The 26,883-nt window shown below is 29.6% G+C and overlaps 2 protein-coding genes across 2 annotated transcripts in view; one reads left to right on the top strand and one right to left on the bottom strand.

Moving 5' to 3' along the window:
- Nucleotides 1–6,333: 6,333 nt before the first annotated feature.
- LOC119685575 overlaps nucleotides 6,334–26,883 on the top strand; it is a gene marked incomplete at its 3' end in the record, with an annotated part of 25,801 nt that continues 5,251 nt past the window's right edge. The window contains 7 exon segments of the mRNA XM_038099896.1: nucleotides 6,334–6,856; nucleotides 7,268–7,526; nucleotides 7,583–7,792; nucleotides 10,610–10,802; nucleotides 23,355–23,501; nucleotides 23,582–23,688; nucleotides 23,750–25,439. Of these exon segments, the coding sequence (XP_037955824.1) occupies nucleotides 6,478–6,856; nucleotides 7,268–7,526; nucleotides 7,583–7,792; nucleotides 10,610–10,802; nucleotides 23,355–23,501; nucleotides 23,582–23,688; nucleotides 23,750–25,439 (2,985 nt within the window). The 5' untranslated portion in view covers nucleotides 6,334–6,477.
- On the bottom strand, nucleotides 15,096–16,547 carry LOC119685576 (zinc transporter ZIP11-like). The gene has a single exon (XM_038099897.1). The coding sequence runs from the start codon at nucleotides 16,331–16,333 to the stop codon at nucleotides 15,305–15,307; it is 1,029 nt and encodes a 342-aa protein (XP_037955825.1). The 5' UTR covers nucleotides 16,334–16,547; the 3' UTR covers nucleotides 15,096–15,304.

Here is a 26,883-nt window from a genome sequence, read left to right as displayed (position 1 = left end):
GGAAAACGCGTTCACACAAGATGAAACGCCAAAATAAAAAATTTAAAAACCCCAGAACTGTCAGTAGCAGAAGAGGCAAAACCACTTTTCTTAAGTGCTTTATGCCATAAAGCATTCATTTTTATATTTTAATTAAAATTTAAAGAAAATTCACAACATACAATGCACAAAGTTAACAAAGTGAAAACTACAAAAGATGCAGGCGATGCGAACTTGTTGTTTCGCGACTTACTAAATGCAATTTTAATACAATCATTGAAGATTATTGTGTGTTCTTTAAAATTATATTAATATAATGTTAACATTTAAACTGCCCCATCGTAACATCATGTTTCCTGTAGCCAATAATGTCGATGTCATTAGCATAAGCAAGTAGCTAAACACGTTTTTGCAATATTGTTCTATAATGATGACCATCTGAGCACGATTACGTCCATGACAAAGTTAAAGAGTTCGCAGGATCTTATCTCAATGAAGCTATAAGCTGATCAGGGCTATTGAGTATAGCCATTTCGGCATAAACATATATATATTATGAGTTATGTTTACTATATTTTCGCAAGACTGTGTATAGTTTTAACACGCTCATTTATTCATCATTGAACACTCCGGACTTCTTGTTCTAGAAATTAAGGAGCTGTGCAATGCACGCTTCGATCATCTCAAGTGACACTACCTTGACTACGTGAAGTATCTGTATACAGCAATATATGTTGTTAGCCGTACTGAGCGACATCCATACTCTTTTTACTGCATTATGTTAATATATACATACATCCTTAAATATGTATTTTTCGCTGGTATCAATTTATTTAAATATACCAATTCTTAGGAGTGTATATAATTTTATCTATTTTATTTCTTTTCAATCGGTAAATAATAAGATTTTTGTTCTGTCGATAAACTGCTTGATATAAGTTATTTTAATTTTTTAGAAAAATATTTAAACTTTTAGGAACATTTTTATTTTAAAAGTAAGCATGGAGCTATGTATTTAAATTGTTGTACTATGAAATATTTCTAGTTCCTCAGCTTTAACAAAAAAATGGAATTAGAGACAATTGTTATTTTATTCGCTTTAAAGTAGTTTCACTGCTCCCCCTTCATACTGTTTAAAAAAAATTTTAAGCTCTATGAAAAGGTTAAGTTCAGCCGTAAAAAAATTGAGGATAAGTCCATTTAAAGTCCAGCGTAATCCGAACGTCCAAGATAAAATGTTTAAGCAGTACGATAGAAATGAAAACAATTGAACCGTTTAAATTGTCATATTATTGGGTTATTTTTGAAACTCAATTGATTTATTATTCGATGCCTTTTTCTGGTAATTTGAACTGAAATTGGCTCAATTTGAAAATATTGTAAAAATGGCTCTACTGGGAGATGAAAACGAAAATACTTGTATGTTTTGTGTGCGTTCATAATTCACATATACGTTTGCTTAATATAAAAATATTGTAAGAAATACAAAAACATTAATATATATTGCATGTATATATATATATATCACATGTTATGCTATAAAATAGGATTATTTACGGTGAAAAAATTGCACGAGATAGCGTTTAAGCAGGTACTCGAACCTTCTTGCCAATTTATTCAAGTGAAAAATTTCATATGCTGATGCGATGAGATATGTGGTAATATAAAGAGAAGAAAATTGGTTGTGAAAATAGTAACTGTATGAAAAAAATATTGGATTCCTGAAAGTAGCGTTCGATAGATAAATTCAAGGAACTGCAAAAACTGAATATAGGTATTTTGAACTGTTAAATTTAAATTGATGCGCAACCAGCTATGCTGCGGATATAATATGATACATTCATGTTTTGCTGCTCTTTTTTGACTATTATGCTGAATCAGGGACACTAATCCTTTAAGAAGAAAAGTAACAATTATTTAACAACAGTTAAAATTGCAAGTCGGAAATATGACAGGAAAAAATTTCAACATACAATAAAATCAAATTCATAATCATGTTCATATTGGCGAATAACATTTTCTCTGAAAAGTAAAATATTCGCTTTCAACCGTTCAGTAGTTTCTAAGTTCACTCGATACACATTCTCTCGACCCTTCGGTATAGGCCAAGTTCAGTATTAAAAAAACGCTTGTTGTTTATCTGCTCACTGCTCAAGGAAGCCATTCTTCGTTAATAGATGAAAACAACAGTTTTGCAGTTCACATTTCTGAACCCTGTGATGAGCGTGTTGACCGAGAGCCATGCATCGCGCTCAAGGTGACCATATTGAGAATTCCAATTTTTTTCTTTTAATTTAGCGTTCGTAAAAGTACAATTGGGCTACCGGGTACATCAATGATTACTGCTAAGTGGTCTAAACTGTCTAAAGGTTTTACCTTATATTTTTATAGCCTATATAGGCTTAATCATATTGAATTGATCCCATATTTTTTAGAGTAGATTAAATGCTAGCTTATATATAAAACTCGAGAGGAAAAATATATTGAAGGAGAGAAAGTCAATATCCAGGTATATGTTACGATGTGAGTCTTATTCTTAAACTAGGAGAACTCAATCTGTTTAAGCTCTGGCTTTTGCGTTCATTGTTCTAAGATAATATTCTTAAGTTAATATTATTTATAATTTGGTTATTAATTATGTTACATTATATTGCATGAAATAACTAAAATAGTAACATTTTTATAATATGAAATAAAATAAAGTAAAATAAAAAATGCTTCTGCTCACATAAAAACGAAGAAACACTTCAATCAATATAAGATTAGATATAAATTAAAAAATATAATAATTGCTCTCAAAAGACATCAAAGAATGTTATAAATAAAAAAGTTTATTATAAATGAAATATCTTTTTAATTTTATCAAAAAGTTTCATTTCCTCCGTGGCTGTTTGCGTTTAAGTTTATCCACATAATTAATTGACATATGAAGGTAAAAAAATCTCAATATTTTGCTTCCTGCCTTGACCACAAGTGAAGCAGCATCGGTATATGGTAGATATGAAAAGTTGGCTTTCTCTCATTTCGTTTGTGGCTTAAAGTTTTCTGACCTGAACTGAGAAATTTCTTCATAACTTCAGAAAGTTGGCTAAAACTTTCATACATTAAGACCGAAAAGTTTTCGGAAATTCTCATTTAAAATTCGCGCGCTGTATATTTTTCGATATTTTAGTTTGGCAGCACTGTCCTTAATTACTATGCCAAAAATGAGCGCGATCTGTCAGACAGTTCGTTTACGGCAGCTGTTGAAACCAGTTCACCTCAGTAGGGCGTTGCGAAAAAAACAATGGAAAAAAATATTGAACAAAGAGTTTGCATCAAATTTTGTGTTTCGAACGAAATTTCGTGTGCAGAATCGTTGCGAATGCTACAAAAGGCTTATGGGGAATCAGTTTTATCGAAAACTCAAGTTTATGAGTGGTACAAAGCCTTCCAGGACGGTCGTACGACCGTCGAAGACATTTCGCAACGCACTACTGAGGTGAACTGGTTTCAACAGCTGCCGTAAACGAACTGTCTGACAGATCGAGCTCATTTTTGGCATAGTAATTAAGGACAGTGCTGCCAAACTACATAAACTTAAAATATCGAAAAATATACAGCGCGCGAATTTTAAATGAGAATTTCCGAAAACTTTTCAGTCTTAATGTATATATTAGGTTTTTTTTTACTTTTTGTTTTTAAATTATTAAAGACTGAAAAATGTCCTAAATGTGCCCAAAATGAATTAATTTTGTCAGCTTTCAATTTTAGAAATTCTTTAAACGAATACTTCAGTTTAAGCTGAAAATATGTTATTTGAGATATAAACAAAATAGTTAAATAATATATTTTAATGTAAATAATATTTGCGTATGTACATAAGTTAAGAATCATTCCATAATTTATACATATTTAATTATTTTATATTAAAATCATTGTATAAAATAATTTACTTGTAATCTTAATAAAGAAAAACATTAAAATAGTAACAATTATTTTTTTTAATTAACTAAATAGTGCGTTTACACTATCACAATTAACAAGACAAATTCCATTTTTTTATACAAAATTCATACAAATATATACTTATCAGTTTTGATAATTGTAAATGTATTTGAAGTGTTTAATTTATTTTCTATTATCTACATTTACTCTATAGTATCAAAATATAAAGAACAATCAAAGAGACTTAGATGATCTCGTAAGTTTTGTAGAAGAAAAATTAATTTAATATGAGGTCATTAGCATATATATATATCTAGAGTTAAAAATTTTGTTTCAGATATATTATCATAGATAAGAGTAAATATATATATCCAACACACTAAGTGTGGATTAATGTGGTACTTGGATTAAACCAAGTACACTTATCTCTATTTCTAGGTAGCATTGTAATAATAATATTTATGATAATATACCATATATATACGTACTTTGAACTCTTTCAACCATGAAATAGATAACCCTTTTCAATATGCTAATACAACCTAACGAATTTATAATAACTATTAAGCATTCCCTCTCTTCATAGATGTACAGTGCTAATTAGTATGTGATCAATTGTCGCATTAAACATAATTATTTATTATATTCCTATTGTTCTTTTAGTCTCAATTTCATCGTCTACCAATCGACTCTTTGATCTTCTTGTTAACACTCGCATTTTCAAGCGTGTTTTAACAAAGAATGGTCTAATGAACTAACACAGAACACAATATCAATACGATGAACTATCAATTGCTCCGGTTCAGGTCCTGATACAATGTAGAACAAAAGTATAACGTAAATAATTCAAAATTTGACCGGCAATGAAAATTTGTCACATAATAACTGTGTTTCAGCAAACAATCATCATCAGTTCCCATATGTCCCACTGGAGCATAGGGCTTTAATGATCCGCATAGCAAACAATGATCCACCGAATTTATATGCAAAGCCTTAACAATGGGGTGAACCAGCAATTGAACTGATTCTGATTCAATATATGTACAAAATTAAAGTGGAAAATATTTTATACAAAATGTCATTGGCAATGCGATTTTAACATATGATACTGTACAATAAAAAATACATATATAAACAAGGGAAGTGAAAAAATAGATTTTGGCGGAAAAAAGTAGAGCTGTATTTTTATTGTTGATATTAATAATTATTATGCAAATTTGAATTATAAAATGTTCAATATTTCCATGCTGACACACTTCCTCCCAAGAACTTAATACACTTGAACTAGTGTTTAAAATAGGACGGAAAGAGTTAGTAAAGTTTTAAAGTAAATAATAAACAAAATTTCATTTCAGCAGATTTTATCTTTTTTTAAATATTTGCGATTTTTTATTTTTTATAGTTAATATTTTTTCAATAATTCTTTTAGCGCCAAAATTATTCTTACAAATCTCAACAAAATTTTGTAAACAAACACAGCTGACATGTATGTTGCGTTGCCAATTACTTTCACGTGTGATCCGTATCATTTCAGTGAAGAAAATCAAGATTATTGTTTGCTGAAATACGGCTAATGTGGTTCACTAACATTCATTCCGCAGGAAAAATTGACATAAAACTTAATATTAGAATATATTCCATAAAATTTCGACACTGGAACATTTTTTATGTAATTTTTTTTATGCGAAAAGTCTGTTAATAATAGGCTTAAGAATAAAGTGAATAATCAAAAGTAGCAAGGAGTTACAAATAACAAATAAACACAGGGAAAAAATGATGCATTGCCAACTTTTCTAATTTGTGGCACGGATCATTTCAGGAAAGAAGATCTAAATCATATTGTTGCTTATTTAATATTATATAAGGATCAAAGTTACGCTTGAAACGCTTGTTTAAATATATAAATTATTATAAAAATTATTAATTGAATTATAAATAAACTATGAACAAACATACAAATAAACAATAAAAAAGTATTGCCGTTATTTCGAAATATATTTCACTTATGCCTTATTTCAGACAATTACAAAAATTTTAAGAGTATTTATTATTATTAATGAAATTATAATTATATCAAAACAAAACTGAAGGAAAGTATAACAAAAACCCTTAAACTTTATCTGAAAATCACATTTCGAAATTACGTGATTATGAATTATATGATCTTCAATATTTATATATTCAAAAAATTATTAAAAATGAGAAAAAAATTTTATGTAAACAGAAATCAATTTGATGAAAATAAAACTGCAAGTTTATGGAAATTTTAATAAAGAAATATTTAAATTAATGAAATAATAAAATAATAAAATATTTACGATCACTTATGACGTATGAAAACAGCCCTTCTACTATGGCAGCTGTTTCTGCCACAATTTTCAAACACACCACCGCTCAACAACGCGATTACGCATACATTCAAAGCATACATATATTCAAATTATTTTTAACGTTGGCGGAGTGTGCAATTTTAGTGATCAATGTTGTTTCTTTATTATATTATATTATACAGTTAATAATTGTTTTATAAGATATCCTGGTATATTGCAATAGAATTTTTTTCTTAAAAATATGGATAAATTCGTTGTGCGCGAATCAACATGGAAAACAAAGACTTACAATTCGGCTGTGCTGCAATCTAAGACACGTTTTAGTTTAAATAACAGAACAATAAAAACAATAAAAAAAACTGATAAAACAAAACCCTTAAAAGAATTACAATTTACCTCAAATAATACTGATAAAAACGTTATAAAAATTGATCGCAGAATTAGCATGCTATTAATGCCGTCTGATCAGCCATTATTTGAAGTACTAAGTGACAGTGGCCTTAGTTGCAGTTCCAACAGCTCAGATTCTAATCAATTTCAAACATTAAAACAATCACAGTTTGTTGATAACGAAAATAGTCAACCAAGTCCATCCAATAATATTGAAAATAAAATAACTAGTAAGTATGCTTTTATATATTTGTTAGATTAAGTAGAAAAAAGAACAAAAAAATGAAATTTAGTTAGGACTTCCAAATATGACTGTATAAATATATTTTAGTTAAACAAAAACAAAATTAAAAAACAAAAAAAAAACTTCCTTTGTGGGGCGCTCAAAAGCAACTTAATTAAATTTTCGTGTATGCTTGGCAGTGTGTTCAATGAGCAGCGGTAAGAAAAAAACATATAGTTTGGTAGCACTGAATGTTTGCGCTGTCATTTTAAGCTTTACAAAGCTTTGGAAAGTGACAATAGAAAAAAATTTTTACATAGAAAATTTGCGTTTACCTTTAGTCCATTATTGTTTCATATTATTGTTTCTCTAATTTTGCATTAAATAATGTTGTAAAACGTAATTATCAATTCAACAGACGAACATAGTGAACATGGAACGAAAACGAAATCGATCCATACATTCACAACAAATGGAGCATCAGGTTTTCCAACTCCAGTTTCAAGTATAATAGTCGACGACTGCAGGAGCGTCATATCAAACATAGATTTAAATAGTAAACCAATAAATGCACCAATATCTTTAACACCAAAAAATAAGTCAATTATGACTCGCATACAACGCGATGTAAATAGTCCATCAGCAACTGTCAGAATGCGTGCTTTGAATGCTTTGAAGTAAGACAAAATTATTTATCTTTTATATGTGTAATATTTGAATTGGAATCTTACAGAAATCCAATAATGTCGCCATATTCACACTTTGATGTATCACTAAGAGAGCAGAGTCTATATATACCCGATGAACCACCAACTGCCATGACTGATATCATGAAAGGTGTTGTCGCATATGTCGACGTACGCAGTGGCGAAGATAATCGAACGGATGGAATTAAAAAAGTCATATTATCACTTGGTGCTAAAGTAATGGGAAAAGTTACAATGTAAGTTATTTGTTTGCATATATAATTTTTTGACTTGTATATTAATAGAGTTATTAGTTAATTTTTTCAATATATTTACTAATTGCGATTGTGAAATAGCTCATTAAGTGATTACAATGGCGAAATATATTATAAGGCAATTTTTCAAAAAAACAATCTAAAGTAATGTTATGGATTTTTGTAACAAGTTAAATATACTAAAATAAAGTTAAATGGATTTAATTAAAGTAGTTACGAAAGAGGAACTGGAAAATTACGAATGACGAAAGAGGGAGGTCTCTAGAACGGCAGGGTTCACGTCCCGGAAACACTTATCGAAGACGAGCAAGTGCCGTTCAACATCCCCAAAGGGGTCACACAAGCATATCCCAGCGGGCTAGAACAACAACGTAAGACGAAGATACTACAATACAGTTTTTTTTATGAACCAAACTGTGGAATATTGTTAAAGTGCGCTGATAATTAATAATTGTAAATTATTAGTGTAAATTGAGGAGGAATCAAAAATAACATTAATAAATTATGTATTATATCATAAACTGCGGGAACAAGGCAACCATACGATTCACATCATTAGGTTCCAAGAATGGCTGGGTTTACGTATCGGCCCACTCCAAGTGCCTTTCGACACCTTCCAAAAGAACTTAACAATCAAGTCCCAGCGGATTACAACAACAACACACATCATTGTTCAAAAGGTACTCTGCAAATATCAGTGGACTTAGAACAAACAGAGGTACTATGAATCTATTAAATGTTAGCTCACAAACTACGGAAAGTTGTTTAAAGCTGATTCTGTTTATAACTTTATCTTCATGATACGAAAGCGTTTGACGAGGTGTGCCACTTATGTTAAACACAAAACTTTTGATGATATTAACAACAAATTGGAGAGGATAGGTGTACAAGACCGGAAAAAAAATAAAATATGCAATAACAATTTGCGTTCATTACGAAAATTCCTTTCTGACTGTGATATTAGTTTCGTATTAAACCAATTATTTGTTTAAATAATCCATAAAGAATCGATGCAAACAAGTTATTGTTTCTCTATATGCGTATGTAACGATCAAGGAAAAACCCAAGTTTATAGAGATATATCAGAGAATGGAAAAGCAAACAGATAAAGTTCTGATACAAAACGATTGTATATATTAGACAAGTTTAACATCACCATATGAAATACAACATTTGAGAGACTAAAAATAATGTATCCTTCTTTGCACTCACAAAAGCGACAAATATCACCTACTACAAAAATACGTTAGTTCTCAGCGTTTACACTAACTACAGCTTTACTCATCACGATTTCGGTTGTATGCATACTCTAATGCACACACGAATTTGAGCCCTTTTAATCCTTTTTAATGGATTCAAACCACTGAAATTGTCAGGTTTATCTGCCTCAATCTATGTTACTTCCGATTGAAACTCACTCATCCCTTCATTCATTTACTCTCCTAAACTACCTTTCTTCTCGCTATAGTATCATCTAACTACATCCTAATCCTATTTATTGTATTTGTCATTTATTTTAATTTTCCTATAAAGAATATTAAATCGCAACTCTAAACTTTGTTTCGATAATAAATTGTTAATTCACAAATCAATAATAAAACCAATTTGGACCTATGATATAGAACTGTGATGTTCAGCGCATAACTCAAATATAGAAAATATCCAGAGAATACAAAATAAAATTTTCCGACAAGTTACGCGTGCTCCGTAGTACGTCAAAAAAATAAAATTGTTACAAAGATCTAAATCTGTCAACCTTTTCCAGTCCTTTTCCAGCCCTATCAATAGCTGGGGTATAATTCAGCGAGTTTACCAGGGCACGTTATAAGAATTTAATATAATGAAGAATGAGACACTGTGTTTTCTGTTTTATGATAACATTTATTATTAGTTTTGACAAGCCTTAAAGTTATAGGTAGACATAGAATTAAGAGCGTAAGCGTTGAAAACGTTGAAATCGTCGTCAGCGTTGAAGCGTTGGAATCGTTGAAGCGTTGGAATCGTTGAAATCGTTGTCACCGTTGGGAAGCATTGCAAGCGTTATAATCGTTGTCAGCGTTGAAACCGTTAGAGTCGTTGAAACCGTTAGAGTCGTTGAAATCGTTGAAGCGTTGATATCGTTGTGACCGTTGGGAAGCGTTGCAAGTGTTAGAGTCGTTGATATCGTTGTGACCGTTGAGAAGCGTTGTAAGCGTTAGTATCGGTAAAATCGTTAAAGAGTTGAAATCGTTGTAACCAGCAATGAACACCCTGCAATGGTGCGAAATCACAAAAGGCACGTCGAAATCGTTGGACATCGTTGGAAACGTTGGGATCGTTGAGATAGTTGAAGTCAGCAATGTAGAACCTGCAATGGTGCGAAATCACAAATGGAACGAAAGCCGCAATTTGACTTCCTTTTGTACAAAATTTCTCCCACTGCAGGCGCAACGCAACATTCTGAAGCACACAAAGTGCTGTTTTGCACCATAATTTTACCATTGTAAGCGCAAAGAAACAATTGGGAGTAAACATAGTGCTGTTTTACACCACAATTCTAGCACTGAAAGTGACAAGAGACATTTTGAAGTACACAAAGTGTTGCTTTGAAGCAATTGAGTTTTACATAAGGAATTAATTGAATTTTAACCAGTAAATCTTAAAGCTCAATCTATGTCGTTTTCCCTACATTTACTTTTACTATTAATTTAATTGGTGGGGGTTAAATTTTTAACGTTAAATTTAAATTATTAAATATTCTGTATTACAACATTTTTTACTCATGACCTTAATTTATTTATTTTTTTTTTCTATTTACAGTAATACAACTCACGTTATTTTTAAAGATGGCACACTTGCTGCTTACAAGGCAGCAAAACGTTTTAATATACCCATTGTCTCTGTTTTATGGGTGGAAGCCTGTAAAAAATTCCGGAAAATTTGCGACCCTACAGAATTTCCAATATCAGATTTAGATCGTTTTGACAATCCAGAATTATATGAAAAAAGAAAGGTTAGTAATGAACTTTAAAAATTATCAAAACTAATTTTTTCATCGAAATTTGTTAGGTCTGCAATTTACCTTGCTATTATAAAATGGTTATATATAGCATTATTTACATTTTAAACTGAGTCTTCAGATTTTTCAAAACCTCTATTCGTTAGCGACCAAACGTTTACAGTTTCAAGCTAACTAAAACGAGTTTTGTAATTTATAAATATATGCAGGATACATATATCGAATGTGTTAGGATATATCCTATACATATATCATACCTTTACCTTTATTCTTGCCATATATTTATAACACATTAATATAAGAGTAGGAAACCATAGATCGGTAACATAGATTTTTGGCCAGAACAACAAAAACTAATGTAGACATATACGTTTCTCTATATATCTCAAAGTCAGTTTTTGAAGTAACCAAATTTAATTTTGCGAACATACTTTTTCCATATCCAAATATATTAACTCGAAGAATTAAAAAAATAGATGGTTAGCTTGAATCCGATGATTCTCCAACTTGTTCAAACCCTCCGAACAATATGACTTCTTCCATCAGTCCGTACAAAGCCACTCTTTCTTCATTTATCTGCCCTCTGGTAGTAAATGTCTTTCTTTTCAACCATTCGAATTTGAAATCGAAGTGAAATTTAAAATTGATTCAAATGTGGACTACGAGTAGTAGTAGCAATAAAGTATTAGAATTATTGATTGCTAATATGTAGCGTATTACGCTTATTTATTCTCACGTATTGGCGTAATGGAACAGTACTTGTTTATTAGTCACTTCTTGGGTGATTTTTCTTTGAAAAGCGTAGTAATCTATTTGATCGCTTGCCTTGGCGGAGAGTTATTAATGTGATGTAAGCCGCGATTATCACAAAAGGTTTAAAAGGGTGACTTTTTTTATAAACCGCAGTAATCTATTTGATCGCTTGTTTTGACGGAGAATGATTATTTTGACGTAAGTCGCGATTATCACAAAAGAGTGAAAAGCTATTAATGTTTACAATTTAGGAGATATTTTAATTATTGCGTTGATGTGACCTCACCACTAAACCTCCATTCAGGTCTCTGTTTCCACGTGAACCGAACTATTCGGTTCAGTACGTATCAACTGCAAATATATCCAATATATAAAACTGCAAAATAAAATAATAAATATATTATAGAAGACGATTTTCTATAATAAATGATTTTGTAACTACGTTTACAAGATCCATAACAAATTACTTCGAATACAGTTGTTATTTGTATGTATAAAAAATGTACATATAATGACTAGAAAACTGTTTTTATAGTAAAAGTTTACAAAGACCTTTAAATAACCAACACATTAAAGTCATAATTGCCTTCAAAGTGATTGTAGAAACTCAGCTTCTGACTAGAATTGATCAGCTCCGGACAAGGTATTACGCCCGGCTTCTTTCTCGTCCTTCTTTGATTTTGTTCTATGTAGTTTCGGTCACATAGGGACATTGTCGATTTCTAGACACAGTTTAAAATTAACTGTAGAGAATTACAGCAGACTATCCTAACCCTTATTTTTGTTTCGAAGATTACTTTACGGTAATATTTCCGTCAAGAAATGAGTGAGAAAGAACAACCTTTAAAATGAAATATAATATTTTATTTGACAAACCACTTAAAAATGGAATTCAAGGTACGTGTAGAAATATTTTCACCATTCGCAAATATTAATTTCTTCAGTTGCCTAATATGTTAAAGATAAAGTTTTTCAGACTGAAGTCTTACCTATTAGGTATTAGGTAAGTTAATTGCAAGCTACATCAAGCTAAAATATAAGATTGTCATTTACATTGGCACCCAAACGGCAATTAAAGCATTTCAAAGTTTAAAATTTAAATCAAAACCAGAAAGAGAATATAGAACAGAAATCGAAAGAATAAGTCGATTAGCGGACAGCAATCCCATTGGGGTTCTCGATTATAAGAACATTTAAAAAAAATGAATATGACGACAGTGTAGCCGTTCAATGGGCGTACGTTCGTCTATCTCTATTTTTCTCTAGCTAATTTAAATATGTGGAAGCCACTCACAAAATATAAAACATCGAGGTTCACCTAGAAGCCCAGGCTTAGGGAAGTTATTAGCAGGGACCGAGTTCACAATATTAGGTTTATTGTAGTTCATTCAGCTTACTAATATATAGAATCCTATACAGAGATACCTTTCATTCAACAGTTTTTGTGGAAATTACAAAAACTTTGACGAAGAAAAAATAAATACACACTCTTTTTGTGACTACCCAGCTTTAATAACAGAAACAGACTTTTAGTGAAAACACTTTTTTGACAGTCTTTCTGAAAGACTAAAGAATAAAAGATTATTTGTCGATGAACCCCTGCAACCAAATACCCTGTCTGATTAATTCATCGATACTGCAATGTGCATCAGTATCATTATGCCGAAACATCCACATTAGGCGTACTCCGAAAACAGTGCTGCTGTTATGGAATCGGCAGATATTCATATATTTAGTCCCTGTTAAGAGTAGTCAGTGAGCGGTATTAAATCGTCGAAATTGACGAGTGGCTCCGGTATGCAAGGTCGACTGCTACTATAACCTACAATGGTGCTTATATATTGAATTGAAAAGGGTTTCTTTTATTATAAAAACTGCCTTTAATTTCAACATTACAGAATTCATAGATTTATTCGCCACTTCTAGCATTGTAAGCATTTGCTATGAAAACTTGATGAGCGTTTCACTTCTGTTTATTATCTATCAGTCATAACTATACAGAGAAATATTTGGTATCACTGCTGCTAGTATTGTATATAGTATTGGATTGAAGTTATACCATATTACTTATATTGAGAGTTTTATTTAAAGTTTCTCTCGGTAACGATATTTTAATAATGTCATAATGTACTTAACTAAATTTTTAGATCATAAATAAGTTTTGGAGACCGCCTGATAACATTGTAAATACAATGTTATCCAGTTAAATTTAGTGAGTAGCCCACTTCTGTTTGTTTTCTATCAGGCATTGAACATACAGAAGGCGACTTCATATCTAAGAAGTTTTTAGTATGACTACTGCTTCTGTCCAACATAAGTTTATATATAAATTTAAGATTCCGCATGAATTATTTTGATATCTGCCATTAGAACTTAGTGTGTAGCCCACCTCTGTTTGTTATCTATAAATTGTAGTGTCTACTTATAATATTATACATGCCTGTCTTTAGAACTTAGTTTGTAGCCCACCTCTGTTTCTTATCTATAAATTTTAGTGTCCGCTTATAATATTATACATGTCTGTCTTTAGAACTTAGTGTGTAGCCCACCTCTGTTTCTTATCTATCAGGCATGAACATACAGAGGAATATTTGGTATTACAATTGCTACTGTCAAACGTGAGTTTATAAATAATTTTCATGGTACCACATCACTAATCAGTTCACTATGAATTTTGATCTTGATTGACTTTTCAGAAGCTATTATCAGCACAATACAAATTAATATACATAAATCAAAAACTAATAATTTAATATTGAAAAAAATGTTAATATTTCTAAGAACTTTAAACTTTTAATGATTAAACAGAATGCAGTGATAGTAGGGGCTGGGTAGGTTGGGAGCTGATATTATAATTGATAATTACTTTGACTAGCCGTGTATTTATATTTATTTTGGAAACTTGCATAAGCATTTGATACCACCGGTACCAATAACTAGACTACATGTGTACGTCCCCTTATCGCAATTTAATTAAGTTATCTCTATATGGAATGGTACAATTGTTATCTTAAAATTAAACTTAAAATCAAAACAGAAACAATTTATATGAGCAATAACAAAATAAAACTCAACGAATTTGCATTCACATTTGCGTTTATCTTGGCGTGATTGATAATCCGCGTACACGTATTCCAGCAAGGAAATTAATTTATTAAATAATTTACATAATTAAAAACTTTATACTTAATAATATTAATACGTATAAATAATATTTATTTTGTTTTGTAAAATATAACAAAATTTAATATTTATTTTTTTAAAGTACATAGTATTTTTAGTTGGGCTTTGCGTTTCCGTTTACAGTATACATTTATATAAAATTAAATAAGCTTAATAATTTATTTATACTACATACATACTTCATTTTTTTTTTTGTTGTGTTAAGTTTCATTGCACTGATCGCTTACAGCATTTTTTTTTTCCTTTTAAGATAATTTTTTACTTATACTAGAACAGCGTTTTTTTTTTTATCAAACATTGAGATTTAAAATGTGTAAACACGTATATATGTATGTATATATATATATTTACATAAGCACTAACATTAAAATAATACATTTATATAGGATGTACAAAAATATTTAGTTGAACTATAGGTTTACATGAAAATGGTATCATAATTCTCTATACACACATGCGTTCAGTGTTATCGACTGTGGTCGGAATTCACAATATGAATAGAAAAATCCTTCGTTGACGTATAGACAGACAATACTCTGAATTGTCGCATTTGTCTAAAATCACGATAATGTCACTTCCAGGCACATCATTATCAGAAAGCCAGCAATTGTGCCCCACGTGGCAATAGTGCCATTTCCACTAGCATGCGCCTCTGGCAAAATATCATCAGCTACAATGTAAATCATAGCACCAGCAGCGAATGATAATGCATATGGTAATATAAGATTTGCGAAGCCTACAGCTACAGCTCCTAGTATACCAAAGATTGGTTCCACCATACCAGAGAGTTGTCCATACCATAAAGCACGTGCTACACTAAAACCAGCTGCATGTAATGGTAAACTTACCGCCAAACCTTCTGGAAAGTTTTGTATACCAATGCCAATGGCTAAATTACGTGCAGTCTCAAAAGTGGATGCTTCCGTTGAACCAATAGCACCAAAACTAACACCCACAGCTAAACCCTCAGGTATATTGTGTACTGTTATGGCCACGACTAGCAACATAATGCGTTTCCATTGTGACAGCGCATTAGCGGCAGCAATGCTCTGCTCATCAGCTATATATGTTTGTTGCTGTTCAACCTCGGCAAGACTGGACTTCTTACGGCGTCTCGGTTCACCACTGTGTTGCATGCTCAAGCAATCTGAGAAACTGTCCATACCCTTTTTCGTTGTACATTCAATGCCATTTTGTGAGTGCTTTAAATCATCCATAGCAATTTCAGCTTTATCTTTATTGGTTTGTGTCATAGATATCATCATGTTTGTGCTATTAAGTCCCAGGTATGACATCAGCTTATCGCAGCCGTAAACGAATATTGCGCCCAGCAGAAAACCGCCTGAAACTGGCATGAATGCATAGATGCCATAGAGATGTGAATTTTCTGCCATTTCAATTGCTGGACTGAGCAGTGACCAGAAGGAGGCCGCAACCATGACACCTGCTGCAAAGCCCAAAGCTGCATCCAGCGATTTGCGTTGACTGCCACGTACAAATATGACGCATGCTGCGCCCGCTGCTGTTAAACCCCAAGTCAGCAATGTTCCCAGCAATGCTTGCGTAACGGGTCCACAATTAGGTATCATATCGACAGGTGTAAACACTTACGGCTTTAGTTTTTATGCAATTTGGTTTGGTTTGGTTTTCGTTTTGTTTACTAAGCGTATTCTGTTTTTGTTTTTCTATTAGTGTGTGTGTGTGTGTGCGTGTGTGGGTGTGTGTTGAGTATCAATTAAAATTACACAAAATCTTGACTGCATACAAAACGAGGAGAAAAAAAAATAAAATAATTTTATTCAAAATGTCGTGTAATTTTTTTTCTTTTATTTAATTTTGTTTACCTTCTGAATATTTTAACAAAAAAGAAATGCCACGTTTATTAAATACACAACAAAACAAATTGATTGTCTCTTTTTCCCGATTTTTGTTTATTTATGTTAATCTGATTTTACTTATTCATATGTTAATCCGCTGCTGCGCTCTTAATTACATTCGCTTCGAACTCTTATTAAAGTTTCTTTTCTCTTTCAATTAAAAATTTGTACTCAATACCGTTAATTCATTAAATGAATTTAATAAAAAAAATAAATAATTTAACAACGAAGATTGATTGTCAGTTGTACAAGAGTTTGTTGCCCGCCTATTCTACACTGCTGTGCTGCTTATTGGACTTGCGGCAACGGAATGAGCCACAAAACGAATATGGCAAACTATTTGTCAAATGTCAGAATTTACTTAAGCCATGTTCTTGTGACGTTATTGTTGGTTGATTCATGATTTGTTTTTGCCTTTGTTGCTTGCTTTCCTTTTTTTTTTTTTGTGTTATTTTTTTTTCTTTTTTGGTGCTGTGGAGACGTTTGCAAAATCCTATGCAAGGTTGCATTTTTAGAAATGTACACTTTATCTTGGAAAAGTAAGCATTTGTGCCTTAAAGCACCCTATAAAAGCGTGTTATACTGAAATATAATTTAAAAAAATTTATTAATTCTGTTAGGTATCAAATAAATTATTATAACAACTTAATTATATTATAAGAAACAAAACAATAAATTATATAATAAATAAGAGTATTTAAAACAATTACATTATTTAATAATTTAATAAATTTATTATTCTATTATTTATTTAAATTTAAAAAAAAATAATATACAGTAATTTAATTGTGGTATAGATTATTAAAATCAATAAAAAAAATAATTAAAACAGATTATTATAATAAATAATTTAATCATTTCAAATACTCTTTGCAATATTATTTAATTTACTGTGTTTTTATAATATACTTTATGAGGACAAGGATAAAGGATAAAGTATATTATAAAAAATACGTTGTAAAGTATGTTATAAAAAAACAGTAAATTAAATAATATTTCAAAAAGTATTTAAAATAATTAAATTATTTATTATAAAATCTGTTTTAATAATTTATCATTGATTTTAATAATCTTTAGTTTACAAATAATCTTTAATAGGACACAAATTATGTTATAAAAAATAACAGTAAAATAGTTAATATTACAAAGAGTATTAAAATAAGCTATAGTATTTAAAAAAATGCTTACAAAGTGCTTTTATAATAAAATTATTTGTTGTAATAATTTATTTTATTAAGTTGTTATAATTATTTTTAATAATTGAACATATATTTAACATAAAATAATTTGGTTATAGTAATTTAATATAAGGTTTTTGTGATTAAATTATTTATTATTATTATTTATATTATGAATTTATGATAATAATTTTTTTTATGATCAATTTTTAAAAAGTTTTTGGATAATTACTGGACGAATGTCGTTTATTTAACTCATAAAATTATAAATAATTTTTTTTTTAAATAAAAAATTACACATTATTAATTTGTGTTAAATTTGTATGTAAATATTTATATAATATAATACAAATTAAAAGTTACATATATACTCTTATGGAAGCCCTAGAAGAGTCTCCAGAATGAGTTCAGGAAATTTGTAGTATTAGTATATGCTTTATATTCTATATACATTTTTTTATAATGTAAAGTAAACACAACATATATGGATTTTTAATTCATATACATAATAATCTAAAATTAATTTATTTATGTTTTATTTTGTTGTATATTATGTGTTGTATATATATATATATATAGTAAACATATTCATACACATATTCATATATATTGTATATATATATTCATAGACTTATTTGTATAATACATATAATTTGTGTCTGATATAATTTAATTTAATTATTATATTATATCATTTAAACAATAACGTAAAATAAATTTATAGTCAATTTCAAATTATTTAGAATAAAAAATAAAAGAAATTAATATACATTAAAAAATTTATTTATGTATATTTTATATATCATTCTTAAATATAATAAATTTGTTTTTATTAAATTATTGTAATAATAATTTTTATTTATTATACAAATTTTATATTGTAAAAATATATAAATAATTTTATATGTATTGTAATATATTATATTATAATATTAATATTATATATATATAATATTTTCTTATATTAGATATATTTAAAAATTATCTAATTTTAAACTCAATATAACTTAATATAACCTTTAAAATTTAAAAAATTATTTTAAATCAAGCAACACGTAAATATAATATTTAAAAAAAAATGAATAAAGAACACTCATCTAATATATAAATCACTTAACTATCAAACTGCAAATCAACCCTTCCACTGCAGTAACTTAAATTTAAGTATAAAAGCAAGAAAGAACGGATTTCTGTTGTATTTCGTGATGAAAAGCAAAACATTTTAAATTAAACAATATTTGGAACGATCCTAACAGCACGTAATTAAAAACAAACAAGACGCATGCTTGAAAGAAAAACACCTAACAAAACGACACATTGCGACTGCTTTGATAATATAAACAAAAAATATTTAATTGGTGATTCTATGAGATACCCTACACTCTATTAATTTTATCAAGTTAACCTTTTCTGTATATATGAAAGAAAATGCTGATTGATTAGTATTTTATGTATTATTGTCATTATAAGATTTTATTATTCATTTATTTCACTAATTTTATATCTACATTATATTTTATGTTATGATATACATTATATGTTATGTATATATGTATCATATTAAACAATCATATATATTATGTAATTATAATATATATTGTATATATATGTAAAGTTTTTCATAACCAAAAGGGTTAAAGATCTGCAGAATATAGTACATCCAAATACTTTAAAAATTCTCATATTTAATCTCTTATATTTCTTTCCATCTATTTGATCGGTAACTATATTAAGTTTAAATGGATTAACAAAATCCAATCATAAGAAAAAGTATTTAATCGCATCGAAAATACCTCAGTGATGATGCGTCTAAACACTACTGAAGTGAATTAGGATATCTAGATACAGATCAACATAAAAGATGCTTTCGTAGCACCTTACATTTTAGAAGCGTTAATTCTATTGATTTGATTAACTAAATAAATGCTTAAAAAATTCCAAATTAAAAAAGGAATAACAATTTTGATGGACTAATTCAATTTGAATGAAAACTCAGATCACCACGAAACTTCGCTAGCTCATCTGAACGTCAAAGTGGTTGGACGAAGCATCGTCGAAATATTTCCTATGTAATTTAATAAGTCTTTTATGATCAAACTTTGTTATTTTGATTTATACATTGCAGTGGCGTAACTACATTTTTTAGGCCTGTAAGCAAATTCTAACTAAGGGGCCCCTACCAACATACTAAGGGGCCCCTCTTTTTATACTCTTTACACGAAAAAATGTGAAAAGGATATATAAGGTTTGTCAAGATTTCCATTAAAGGAAACATCGGAAATACCATTAACATATCAATACAGTATATATATACTTTTTCATTTCAAACTACTCTCTCAGCTTTTGAACTCTTCGAATGAAACTTTACACACATACTTTTCGGGAGCGCACCCTGTTCACCATTTGATTTGATTGAAATTGGACGTCTATTTCTTGTAGCTGTGATATAAACTTAACAATCGGATATGAGGTTTCTCCGTTTTTAATAAAGGTATTCAAATGAAATTTGGTGTATACAGTACTGATATTTGCAAAAGACAACGTACAAAATTATTTTCAAATGGGTTTAAATCTAAATATAGCTTCCATATAAGTCTCTCGATTAAGACACATATTTTTCTTAGAAAAACTTTTTTATTTTATAAATAGGTTTAATATTTTATTTGAAGTACATACATATTATGTACTTTAAATTTAAAATTTACGTATCTTTTATAAAATGCAATATGAAGTTATTCCAACAAAAAACGTTTCGTCACTTTTGAGAATTTATTAAAAATAAATACAATGAATACAAAAATTTATAGTGGGGCCCCCTAAATTCGGGGGCCCGAAAGCGTTGCTTCCAGTTGCTTCCCTGTAGTTACGCCACTGATACATTGTTGCATTGATGGTGAAGTTAAAAAATTGATGATCAAAACTATAAAAAAAAATTTTTGATTTACGCAAATATTTATATGACCAACTGTAGTGTAAACAGTAATTATGAACTTGTCACAAAAAACAAATATTATCAAATGTCATTCTTATCACTTTGAATTAAATGTCTAGCATCGTTTTACATGCAGTATACTCCCCCATTTTAATCACAAACAATTTGTAGATTAACTAACTTATCTCTTTCATAGTTTTGTCTAGGAAATTATAATGCTAGGGTGTAAAATTAATTAAGGACATATATATTTAAATAAAAACTAATTAAAACTTTCTACACCTGAGAAAGCAATAGTACATTTTTTTTAGGGCCCTAATCTATGTTAATCTAAACAACAAACGGGAAGAAAAATTAAAGGAATTTAATTATTAATTTTTTTTACCGAAAGTGACGTGTCCTATGAAGAAAAGAAACTATTTAAAAGTTAAAAGGGTTCAAATAGTAATTAAAGGACAACAACAGAAATTTTAGTTAATTTATGGAAGTTTGGCTAACCATACAACGCTATTTCGAGTATTGCTAAGTTTTCATCATCAGTGATCTTAGGAAATATTCGAATTTTTTTTATTAGTTTATAGTCCGTATATAATTTGTTTGAACTGCAAGTGCCAGGCTTAGAACTCGTGCCTGTCAAATTAGAAGCGATGACTAATCGTGAAGATATTTAATTCTAGAAAATAAATACAATTTGAGCAAATAAAATAAATATTTATTTAATAAATATTTTATATTAATAAAATATATTTTATATCTATAACAAAAAATTGTTTTGAATAGTTGACCATTAGATTAGATTGAGAAAGAATTACTTTAAAAAATTATCTAACTTCAATATCTGTTAATTGGCCCTTAAAACCTTAAACTGTGATGCCCTAGGTAAAACTAAAGCCAAACATACTACAAACCGGAAAGGTACACAAACGTGAATCTTAGAAACTGTATTAACTCCATCAAAAACATTGCATTGACAGAAATATATTATTATGTTGACATCATCGGTCGAATATGAATTTACCAAAATGGGTTCTCAAATTAACAATGGGAAGGTACTGTCTTAATGCGTGGAGCAGCGGCCGATCCGTTTACATCAACGTGGCGGTAAGGGATATATGCAATGATAAAGTTTATACACCTGTGTTCATATGTAAGTTTTCTTTGCTTGTTTGAGTTGTTGAATCCAAATCTCAGCATTGAACAGTATACCGGTGATACACTGAAGGCATAGGCTTGTAATCACGGTTATGGGCCTATGGAATGCGACGGATCTGCAGTCTGCTAAGCTTAATTAGAGACTGAAGTTCTGGATAACAAATTAGGATTAAACAAAACCATGCAGATTAATACAAAGAATAGTCAATATAATTTTTATCAATGTGATTTAAACAGCTTGAATACATTGGTAGCTTAGTAACCACGGAGCTGTCATTGTTAACATTTACAATCGGTTTAATAGGTTAACCAATGAAAATCAATATTTCTATACGTGTGTTAAAACGCTTAATAAATAGATCGGATAAAACATTTGAATATCTGCATTAATAATATTTAATTATTTTTTAGTTGGTTATTTGATTGTACTTATTGTATTACTTATGGTTGTACTTATGGTATAGTATTGTACTACATGAATAGTTCTTAGAATGATTCAATCTTTGTTTAGCTATAAATATTTATAATTTAAAAAAAAAAGATTTCGTAAATAGGTTATATAAGATTTAATATAAATATATAATAAAAGATGACACTGAATCCAGCTTTTCTGTTCGCTTAAAGAACGGTCTATTGAAGAAAATATACTTTATATGAAAAATAGTCCAATATCAACAATATTCATACTAGTCAGTTGCTTCAACTACAGTGTAAATGTGACATCGGTGTAGACAGGTCGCTGCGTATTTGAACAGCATATATTAAGACTTGATCCACTCACGACTTTTGCCGGGGCTGTGGCTCTGCGGATATGGAGGAAACTGTAGTCCATTATGTGCGTCAAAGCCATTAAGTAAGAAAAAATTTAAAATCTTAAAGTTCCCTTTTCTTGCTGAAATTACGAATATAGTCAAGTTCATAGACATGTCAGATTGTTTTCCTTCTACTACAATGAGGGAGTCGCGCATATTCAAAGATACACCGTTCGTATGCTAGATGTTTGCAATTTTTTCCTTTAAAATGGTTTTTTAAGTTTGGTATAATGGCCCGTTCTGTATATGGACATAACGGGCTATTATTTGCGCTTAACTTATTAGTGTCCAAATTTAGTTATCACCTAGTTTCCCTCTTAATTGCGTTTTAAGGGTGTAACGAGAGAAAAATGTGAATTAAAAGATTTAAATCATACAACTTTAGAAAATTTACTACGCCTAAAACACATTATTATCAACTTTTTTGTAAACTTTGTACACTTCTAAGAATAGTTTGAGTATTGCAGTTTTACAACGAAATTGCTTGCATTAATGAGTTAAGTGAACTTTGGTGCATAACGCTGCCACTTCAACCTAACCTAAAGTATATGAAACATGGGGCCTAACAACATTCCAGAACGTTCAATATAACTAGTATTATTAATAAAAGCTAATTATTGTTATAAATTTAACAAATTAATTTCTATTTTCCATTTCAGCGTATCAAATCTATGCAACCTGACTCGGAAATACATAAACGTTTACGTGCTGTAACATCAAAAGACTCTACCCCGAGAAGAAATTCTCCAAAAAATCTTAAGAAGACCCCAAGTGCGATTAGTACACCGACAACAACAAAGAAACAGGTTTATAAATTTATTTAAAACATAATTCACATGTATTTATAAAATAATTTTTTATTAAAATTAAAATTATTTCCGCTTAGACTGATTTAACAAGATTCCTATCGAAATTCGACAACAAAACTCCAAACAATGTTGTCTTAACCACTGATGTGTCTCAAGATTTACCAAACTCTAAACTTGTAGATAAGTAAGTAAGAAATAGATATTTTGTAAAAATCAAGTACGATATTCCAAAAAATAAATTTTAGATTCTCCGAGTTAATTAGCTATTCAAGTGAGGAGGGATTCCTTAGACGCAAAGAATTAGACGTCTTGAAATCAGTCACACATGAAGAAGCGATAAAAGATACTATTTCGCATCTTGAAACGGCGGAAGAAAACGAAAATGTATTAACTACAAACATATCTAGTGCAGTGAAACGTACTTATATACAAGAAGATTCCAATTTGGTGGATAATGTAAAACAATTTTCATCCCAATATAATAATCTTAATATAAGCAGAACACCTAGGCGAAGTGCAATTATGGCTTTACAAAATATTAGTCTTATGTCTTTAGAGCAAAGTATATCTTCAACAAGTCGTGGTAATAACCGAACAAAAATTATTGCGAAAGAAATGGATATTTCTGCTATGCATGAAGAGAATACGCCAAAAAGTCAAAAGAAAGTAAAAAGACGTACATCATGCACAGCAAAAGACCTTGATATTTCGGTGGCAAGTCCAAAAATAAAAAAACGGCGTACATTATATACACCGAGACTTACAAGTATTGAAAGTGAGCAAGTAGATACAACTAATATTGATCTCATGACCTCAACACCTACTCAAGACAAAAATAGGGAATCTTCGAAAAGCTCACAAAGTGACTCTACACCGCAAACATCGAAAACATTAGTGAAAAGGATGTTAACACCTTTTGCAAGTTCGACACTAATCTTTCAGAGTTCACAAAGTGATTTTTCAGAACCAATGTCAACAGTTGAAAATGTAGGAACACTAACTAGAAATGAATCGCATACATCATTTCTAAGTACGAAAAGTGAAGTTTCAAATGATCATTTGGACTCAACCATAAGCGATGAACTAAAAACGCCTGTGCAAGAAAAATTCAATAATACAAACGGAAATTTATTGATTGATGAACATGCCAATGTTTTTAGCTCGTCGCGCCAACCAGGAAATCGCCTTAGTGTTAATAAAACACTCATGGACATCGTTTCACAACGTGTACAAAATATTAACAAATCTGCCAGGCGATCATTACTACCACCGACAATACATAGTGAATTAGAAATGCATCGCAAATTCTTGAATTCTGAAATGCTTTCACAATGTACACCAAAAGAACCACTTACTGTTACAGTTAAAACTACCACATTAAATTGTGATAGCTGTGATATACCTTCAGAAGTATACAGTACAGAACAAGTGCTGCAAGAAGATAGAAATGCTACTGCTACACCACCAGTTGCAATTAAGAAACGTAAACTCTTTATGCCAAACGAAAGTCCATTGCCACAAAGCAATGATAATAAACATACATCCAATATCAATACAAATAAACGTCGAAAAACTATTTTGCCAACTGTTCAAAAGCAACCATCGCCCTCAGCAGCACCACCTTCATCACCACCACCAAGACCGCCACCAATTTCTGTGATCACTCCATTGACAACATTTGCCAACAATAAAATGACAGACTCAAAAAATGCCAATTCCGCTGATGCCAATCAAGATGATATATTTCTAAATAAAAAAGCTGCGGAAAGCTTTTCAAAAGCACTGGAGATAAAAGCTCAAAACGCAAAAAGTGATAAACAAAAAACCATAAACATTTATAAAAAAGCAAAATTAAGCTCAGTAAGGGGCAAAAAAAAAGCTTCGCATATCGTTTGCACTAATATGCACAGTAAAGAGGTCGAATCAACTCGAGAGGTTGGTACAGAATGTTAAATACATTAAGACGTCCTGCTTATAATTTTCATTTAAATTAATATTAATAATAGATCCATACCTCTTATATATATATATGTATATATATATATATACATATTAAGTAATTTTATTATTAGTATTTTGTAGTATTAGTTTTGCAATATGAAATTATTATTTTTCGAAAAATTTGTTAACTGGCATATTATGGATTTTCAATTATTTTTCTTTTCTTTTGTATTATATATTTGAATTATAGTATCTTTAAAAATTATTTTTATTTAAAAAAAACTTAATATAAAGACTATATGCATATTTGTTATTGCATAATTAGTATAGTTATATCAACGATAACTAAATCATATAAAAGTCCAAAACAGTACAAAATCATTAAGCAAAAAAAAAAATACCTGAGTATCTGAAAGTGTCAAATTTTTAACAGGTTTCGCAAGAGAAAACTTTTCTATATAAATTGTTATAGTTGTTATATTTGTTTAAAGGTATACTTACTTACTGCTGTCCTTCTCTCCTAAGTGGAGCATAGGGCCTCGCTTAAAAGTATAGGTATATAAAAATGTCCGTCACGAAGCTTTTACTCATGAAGTACTAAAAATACATATACCGCTTTTAAAATGCATGTAATCTCTAATGGGTAAAGCTCACTCACAAACATCAATAGCAGCGATATTAAACAGTATTAAGCAAAAAATACTAATTAAGAATGCTGATGTGGCTCTTGTCAGAAAGCTTTGATCCATAAGATGTATATATAATTTAGAAATAGTGAGCATAGTTTTAGCAATTTTTGAGTAAACATCATGACGACCAGCGCCAATATGTTTCTACCTTTGAACACAAAATAAAGTTTCTTTATTATATTGGTTACAGTTTTTATGGTCAGAAAAAAATGAGCAACCAAATGCGCAATATCGCTCTCTAGTTAAAATATGTGAGAGAAAGCTCTTTTGTACAAGAAAAAGCTTTTAAAAATTTTTATGCTTATACATATCTGATTTAGTTATCTCTAGTTATATTATAATAAATAAAAAAAAATTCCACAACTTCATTAATTTATAAAAAAAATTCACAATTTCTTGTAATACATGAAAGCAGATTATGTTCAAAAATTAAAAAAAATTGAATTTCAACACATCAATGTTAAATATTTAATTATAAAATATATATATATAAGCACAATAAGCAGCTCAGGGTTGATATATTTTATTAGTTGAATATCTTAATTGCTTCCCAATTAATTGTAATTAACACAATCTGTGCTTCTGTGAAGCAAAAGCTAAGAGCACAATATTTCAATTATATTTTAAAGAAGATATATGCAATTATTTGTTTAAATGAATTATTTATGTAAAAATTAGTTTAATACACAAAATGAAGAGAAAACACACAATTTACTTTTATGAATTATATATATCTTTTTCTTCTTGAT

Source organism: Teleopsis dalmanni, chromosome 2 (genome assembly GCF_002237135.1).
Source record: "Teleopsis dalmanni isolate 2A chromosome 2, ASM223713v2, whole genome shotgun sequence".
NCBI classification, from domain to species: Eukaryota; Metazoa; Arthropoda; class Insecta; order Diptera; family Diopsidae; genus Teleopsis; species Teleopsis dalmanni.
Note: the sequence above shows the minus strand (reverse complement) of the source record. Positions and strands in the feature narration are given on the sequence as shown.